Source organism: Mangifera indica, chromosome 16 (assembly GCF_011075055.1).
Source record: "Mangifera indica cultivar Alphonso chromosome 16, CATAS_Mindica_2.1, whole genome shotgun sequence".
Taxonomy (NCBI): Eukaryota; Viridiplantae; Streptophyta; class Magnoliopsida; order Sapindales; family Anacardiaceae; genus Mangifera; species Mangifera indica.
Genome location: NC_058152.1, coordinates 3,990,933 through 3,998,952, shown reverse-complemented (window position 1 = coordinate 3,998,952; position 8,020 = coordinate 3,990,933). Strand labels below are relative to the sequence as shown.

The window sequence follows — 8,020 nt, the reverse complement described above, 5'->3', positions numbered from 1 at the left end:
TATATTTTTCATATATCTTTTAATTAAAATCAATGCAATAATTCAAATATAAAGTATCTAATTGGATATTAAACTTATATAACATAATATATTTATCAAATCATCACCAAAATATTATGATTTGTTGATGTTTGAGCTAAGAAAATTAAACGTGTATGAGAGATCTATGAAATACCCTCATAGACATTGAAAATGTAAAATGCACATTAGAAATTTGGATGACAAAAAATTGAGTTTTTAGTTTTATATAATTATAACATTATAGTAATTAATTGAAAATATAAGAGATATTTTGTATTTTAAAAATTCATAAAAAGGTAAAAAAGAGCAAAAAATATATTTAATATAAAAAATATATAAAATATATGTTTAATATATTTTGAATTTAAAAATTCAGAACGATATATTTAAAATATAAATTAAATATAAATATAAATAATTTACGCCATTGCTTACTAGTTAAAGGTATGATATAAACCCAAGGTCTCATCCTACCAGCTATTTCAGTCCATTGACGAGTTCGAGAAGGTACGATTAAATTGATAGGCCATTCATCCTTAGTTATGGACCCAAATCCAATTAAATGGGTAATGGATTATAAATCCCAAGAGAAAGCCCTGTAACCTAATCTCTGTTGCTGCCTTAAGTGCCCTTATGGTTGAAGAGAAGTTCCTCGCAACAAAATCTTCTATAATCTGATGCAAAATTTCCCTCTCAGTAAATCTACTTTAAGTCCAAACCTCAAACTTTCCATTTTTTTTTTTATAATTAATTAGAGGATTTCATACGTATGATATAGAAACTCGAATTTAAGATTTCTCCCTAAAATTTCTAACGCTCCAAACCTCAATCTTTACTTTTTATTATTTGTTCATAACAAAATAGAAAGGCTTATAGCTCAAGTTGCGAAATTAAACTTTTCTTTAGTAAAATCACCAGAGTTCTATTGAAGAGGTGTATTGTCATTAATTAACAATTAGACATATTATCTATACTTGAGATAACTTTCACTGTGGGTAAAAAATTTTATATTGAAAAACTATAAGAAGAATCAATTTTAGTTGTTCCATGATTTAATCGGTCACATTTCATCTTTATTTTGTATCGTTATGGGATAAAAATTATTTCATATTATTATAAAATAGCATAATTTTCTCTGATTTCTACGGTATAATGTGATCACAACTTAGACATCTAAATTCAATGTTTTCGGATTTAGAATATTTACTTTCAACTATGTAATTACCCAAATATCATTTCCACTTATCATATAAATACAATATTGTGCAAAGATAAAAAGATGACAATTTTTTTAACTCATACCATTACTATGCTAAAATGTCTCCATAAAACTCAATAGCATAAAAAATAAACATAAGTCTTCTGAACAACAAGTCAAACCACTTTAAAATCTTATATTCATCAATATTTTTTTATTAAAATTTTAATTCTAATTATATATGTTTATCACTGGTGGAATTTTTACAATGAAAAATTTTGTGCTAAGAAAAGGCTTCTAAAAAGCTCTTATCTTTTTTAGTAAAAACTTTCCAAGTCTATGTTAAGACTCTTTTTCCATGGCACCCCATAGGAAAAACATCAAATCATGTCTTAAGCGTCCAGACTATCAAAGTGAGAGTGTTACTATCTTAAAACAATTCGAACACATTATTGAAGCCCAACTTGTTCTTGGTAAGGATTATTTATGGATCTTATCTGTCCAAAATCTAGTGGATTATACGGCTAAGATAAACATAGGATATATGACTGAACATCATCATGAATGGCCATGCAAGGTCTCTATATAAAGAAACACGATTTCATAATTTCATAGCTTCTTGCCCTATACACATAATACGCACACTTGTGCACCCTGAACACCTACTTGTTCATAGATATCCTAGTAGACTTCATGAATCTGTTTGAGCCTCTGATCGTTTGTGTTTCATGTGAATATTAAGATGCAGTCTTATATTTAGTTTGAGAGCGTTGTTTGGTATACCCAGTGACTGAAAAAACGGAGGAGTTGCCTACATAGTAATGACTTCTTGATACGCCTGATGGTTGTGTATAAATACATGTTTGTAATACGATTTCATTAACAGATCTGATCAAGATTATAGTCGGTACGTAGAACTTTTTGCAACAGAAAATGCAAGCAATGTACAATCACAATCCACTAGATCAAGTTTAGTATTAAACTTTATTTTTGTTGAAACAGTTATTTTTTTACATATTATTTTTGTAGGAAAAGCATCTGGCTCTCCAATTGTTAACATGAAATCTTTTTAGGTTGGCAAAGATTAAGATAACACACTAAGAAAGTTGAAGTTAAACCCACTATGAAATCTGAGATCGATGCTTACCTTGAAGAATCGTGTATATACACTGATGAGGGGAATGAAGCATCAGATTTTAAAGCCTTTCAGTGGTGCACGGCAAATCAATTGAAGTAAGTGCTTAGTCAAATGGGTGCTAAAAATATAACAATTTGAATAACATCAGTAGCTTTAGAGTAAACGTTTAGTGCTGCTTCGAGAGTAATTGATCCTTACAGAGCATCTCAATCTCCAAATACTGTCCAATGCTTCTTAGTGGGGGTGACTGGATCAAAGCAATGCAAAGAGTGCAAAAAATCCAATTTGGTACTTGTTTACTTACTTTCATATGCTATTCAATTTTCCTTGAGGTTTTCTTTTTTTTTTTTTCTTTAATGATATAAGTTTAACTTCCTTTCATTTATGTTCATGTAGGTAAAATTTGTAACTGAAATTGAGATTCCATTACCATTACACTGAGGAAGCAAGTTCCATCAATATATAAAATCCAAAACAATTTATCATGTGTGCTTAAAATTTTTATATTTTAGTACAAAACATGTTTCTGTCATATGTTCTCTTCTCCTGATATTATCCCCAAAGGTGTTGATAATGTTATGGATGTGATTTCAAATACAAAGTTTGGATGCAGTTGATCAACCATTTTTATATGTTAAGAACTTACATGTTTTTTAGTATTGGTTTTGTACATACAATAATTTAGTTGTTCATGTTGTGTTACCAATTTAGTCATGTACTTTGGTTGGATTGTCTTAAACATAGTAGTAAGTCATGTTGTGCTAAGACATGCAATATAGTAAGGTTTGGGATACAATCCAAAGCTTCTGAGTTGTGCTTCTGTGGACCTTTAGTAGACTGACTCACGTGTTTTAACATATCAACCTGTCATATTATACATTTATAGATTTTTTAATTTTTAATTTTTTTTAAGCTTGTGTCAAGTCGGCTCATGGGTCAAACCCTAAAACCCTTAACACGGTTCACACAATTCGCAACCCTAACACAACTTATAAAATTGCAACTTATACCCTCTTAAGCCATGTTTTTTCAAGGGAGAATAGGGCATGCCACAGGTCGACTTGATACTTTAACTTGTCTAGATTGTCTACTCAATTGTTTATGTAGAGTTTAATTTGACTGACTGGTATTAGAATTTGGTTGGATCTATACATACGACAACTACTTGATTGCATCATGGATAATGGTTGGCTGGTATCATTCACATCATGGATTTGGTTTTTTGTTGTCTTCTTGGTGTGACATAATAATTGCATAGTAAGTTTGTGATTGGGTATAATGGAACACCAGTAATTTACAGCAAATGTGTTTTTGTTTTTCTTGTTTTTGTTGATTCAATAGTATCTTGTTTTGTTGATATTATGTAGTCATAATGGCATCTCTAACTTGAATGTTAAATCTTTTACATTGATAACGCATACTTTTTTGTTTGGTGTTGTCACCTACTTTGCTTGACATCTAATATTTTGGACATATTATTGAAGCTCTCACACTAGATCAAAGGGTTGTTGTAGTGTAAATCCAATTCAAAGTTCAAGGAACATTTCTCCAATTTGATGTCTTCTAACATAGTTGAGACTGTGGGAACCATGATTATACAATTGTGTTTCGATACTTGATGTTTTCTAGGATTTAAAAAAAAAAAAACAATATACTTAGTCGAATGTTCAATGTAAATATGTGTAATTTCTAATTTTTACTGTTTGGATGTCAAATATTTTTATGGAATTCACAACCATAAACCTGTTGATGTATGAATGTCCATATTTACCTAACATATTAAATGGGTTAAATTTCAATCTAAGACAAATTAAATTTTAAGATACGTTTGACTCATGTACACAAACAAGTAAGATTATAATCAAACTCGAGCTATAAACTTGCATATTGAGCCGATCTTGAACTACAGAAACTGCTAACTTATCAAATTTGAACCAAGCTCAAGCTTAACTTTATTTGAGTTTAGACCAATTTGAATCAACCCTGTCCTTCAATGATGTTGAGTTTCAAAAGTTTTCAAAAAACATATTAATGGGCTCCAAATTTTTAGATTGGGTTTTAAGGCGACCAAATAATGGGCTTCAAGACTGCCAGAGATAGACTTGGGCTCCAATGCCTAGTCATAGTAGGCGTTAAAAATTTTAGAGTAGGCACTAAAAGTCGTACTAAGATAAACTTCCTTCCAGAGGGAAATGATTGTTAGGCTCCACATATATTCAGTTTAAGATTAATTCAAGATCGACAAGTTGAGACTCTAAGTCTATTTAAAAAAAATTAACTTTAGATGTGATCTAAGTGATGCATGAATCAGTTTAAACTTAAATATTCAAATTAGATCAAATTTGACTTATTTATAAAAACATGTTCAATTTTAAGCTCCGGCTTGATTCGTCAATCCCAGCTATGTTTCTAGCCTGAGCATCCTGCATATAATCTAACCCTAAATACAACGCTTGGGTTTTAAGGAGACATAGTAATGGGCTTCAGAGTTGTCAGAAAGGAATTGGGGTTTGAGCCCAAGTACTAACGGGTTTCAAGTCTTTCTAAAGATAGACTTGGGTCTTGCGGCCACTGATGGACTGCCTAGGTCCGGGCACTGATGGACTGAATACCGATAGCCGAAAGGCCAGCAAACGAAGAAAAGTATAAAAGCGTAGAAGAGATCGCTCAATGTCAATTCGTTCCAAGTTCTGCATACTTGATGAACCAAATCTCATGGACATTGACTCTCCAAACCTTCCGCCACCTTTTGAAAACATGCATAGCTCAAAGAGACATTTTAACAGGCAAAACCCTTCATGCACTCTACCTCAAAAGCCTCATACATCCCTCTACCTACTTTTCCAACCATTTCATCCTCCTCTACTCCAAATGCGGTTGCATTTCTTCTGCCCACCACTCTTTTAACCTAACCCAGAACCCCAATATTTTCTCCTTTAATGTTCTCATAGCCGGTTATGCGAAAGTTTCATGTTTGAACATTGCTCATCAACTGTTTGATCAAATTCCCCAGCCGGACTTGGTCTCGTATAACACGTTAATTTCGGCTTATGCGGATTGTGGAGAAACTGAACAAGCATTAAGCTTGTTTAAGGATATGAAAGACAGGGGTTTTGACATGGATGGCTTTACGTTATCTGGGGTGATTACTGCCTGTTGTAACGATGTTTTTCTAATGAAACAGTTGCACTGTTTTACTGTTTATGGTGGATTTGACAATTATACTTCCGTGAATAATTCGCTTCTTACTTATTATGGTAAAAAGGGGTTATTGGATGAGGCGAAAAGAGTGTTTCATGAGATGGATGAGATTAAAGATGAGGTTTCTTGGAACTCTATGATTGTTGCATATGGGCAGCATAGGAAGGGAGAGAAGGCGTTAGAACTGTTTCAAGAAATGGTTCGTATGGGAGTAGTTGTTGATATGTTTACTTTAGCCACAATTTTGACCGCGTTCACATGTGTGGAGGATTTGTTGGGTGGTCTTCAGTTTCATGCGAAATTGATTAAATGTGGGTTTCATCAGAATTCTCATGTAGGAAGTGGTTTGATTGATTTGTATGCAAAATGTAGTGGCGGAATGCAAGATTGTAGAAAGGTCTTTGAGGAAATTCGTAGTCCAGATCTGGTTCTTTGGAACACTATGATATCTGGGTATTCACAAAGTGAGGAGTTCAGCGAAGATGCTCTTGAGTGTTTTAGGAAGATGCAACAAGTTGGTTATTGCCCTGATGATTGTAGCTTTGTGTGTGTTATTAGTGCATGCTCCAGTTTGTCTCCGTCTGTAGGAAAACAGATTCATGCATTAACAATTAAATCTTTCATCCCTTCAAACCAGATCTCAGTAAATAATGCCCTTGTAGCTATGTATTCCAAATGCGGGAACCTTCAAGATGCAAGATGGTTATTTGATAGGATGCCAGAGTACAATACTGTCTCATTGAATTCAATGATTGCAGGTTATGCACAGCACGGGGTAGAAATGGAGTCATTATATCTCTTCGAATGGATGTTGCAGAAAAATATTCCCCCCACAAGTGTAACCTTCATCTCTGTCCTTTCTGCATGTGTGCACACTGGAAAAGTTCAGGAGGGTCAGAAATACTTTAGCATAATGACAGATCAATTTGGAATTGAACCAGAAGCTGAACATTATTCATGCATGATTGATCTTTTTGGCCGAGCAGGCAAACTGACTGAAGCTGAGAAGCTCATTGAGGCGATGCCTGTTAGCCCTGGCACATTTGGTTGGGCAGCACTACTCAGTGCCTGTAGAACACATGGAAACACGGAGCTAGCATTGAAAGCAGCTAATCAGTTACTTCAGCTGGAACCCTCAAATGCTGTTCCATATGTTATGCTTGCAAATATCTATTCAAGCGCTGGTAAATGGGAAGAGGTGGCTACAATTAGAAAGCTGATGCGTGATAGAGGTGTGAAGAAGAAACCTGGCTGTAGTTGGATTGAAGTGAACAAAAGGGTACATGTCTTTGTGGCTGGAGATAGTTCACACCCAATGATAAAGGAAATTCATGTGTACCTGGAGGAGATGTCAATGAAGATGAAACGAGCAGGCTATGTCCCAGATGTGAGATGGGCTTTGGTTAAGGATGATGAAATAGAGCATGGAGAGAAGGAGAAACTATTGGTGCATCACAGTGAGAAGCTAGCAGTTGCATTTGGGCTGCTCTCAAGTAAAGATGGGGAACCGATACTTGTAGTAAAGAATTTGAGAATATGTGGAGATTGCCACAATGCAATCAAATTTTTGTCCGCTATTTCTGGGAGGGAAATCACTGTCAGGGATACCCATAGATTCCACTGTTTCAAGGATGGACAGTGCTCTTGTGGTGATTATTGGTGACAATGGTTAGAATTTGAGCTTAAGGGTTTCACCATAGGAATCAGCGCAATGGGAGGGATTAATAATCATCACAAGTGTAGGTCCTTCCATGAATGAAATTTGGTATCATGCAGCATTATGCTAAACAAAGTCATTTACTGGGTGTAGCTATGGTTAAGCATTCAAGCTTTCAGTTTTTATCTCTGCCACCAACAACTCTGTGTCTCACAAAAGGTTTCGATCTAGTGTGAACAGAATTTGAAAGAGAGATGTGTTAAGCAGATTCAAGAAGGGGCTGGCCCTAAGTATCAGAAAAGTCATGATCATTCAATCGAAACACTCTGCTATCTTCCTCACAGATGAAGCAAGCCACCAGAATTGCATCAAAAGAATGTGAAATTGAAGATAAGGATGTTGTGCCTTATGGATTTGGCCCTGGGGAAGATACTTCCTTTTTCTATTGATTGCCCCCTGATCTAATTGGTTTGGGTAGCTTCTGCATCTTTTTCCCATTCGGATCTTTTCATGCTCATGTTTTGGGCATCTTTATAGATCTAAAAGATTCTACCAATTGGCCTAGATAGTAAATGGAAGTTTGGACTGGCTGGCTTGTTCATTTGCTGTGACCCCATTCAAACTTATGCAAATGCAGATATAAATGTACTCAGATTATACCATGACATTAGGAGAAATTATCTATATAATCCAGAAGAATATTCCACCAATGGTGAATAATATTAGTTTTTAAACATCTTCATTGCTTTACCAAGTTATCTGCATCTCTAGAATGGCACATGGTATATGACAATACTAGTAACCT

General features: G+C 34.4%; 1 protein-coding gene across 1 annotated transcript; it reads left to right on the top strand.

Annotated features, from left to right (window-relative positions):
- Positions 1-4,961: 4,961 nt before the first annotated feature.
- On the top strand, positions 4,962-7,951 carry LOC123198711 (pentatricopeptide repeat-containing protein At3g49710-like). Its single transcript, XM_044613469.1, has one exon. It carries the CDS (start codon positions 5,059-5,061, stop codon positions 7,219-7,221), a length of 2,163 nt encoding a protein of 720 aa, XP_044469404.1. The 5' UTR covers positions 4,962-5,058; the 3' UTR covers positions 7,222-7,951.
- The last annotated feature ends 69 nt before the right edge of the window (positions 7,952-8,020 follow it).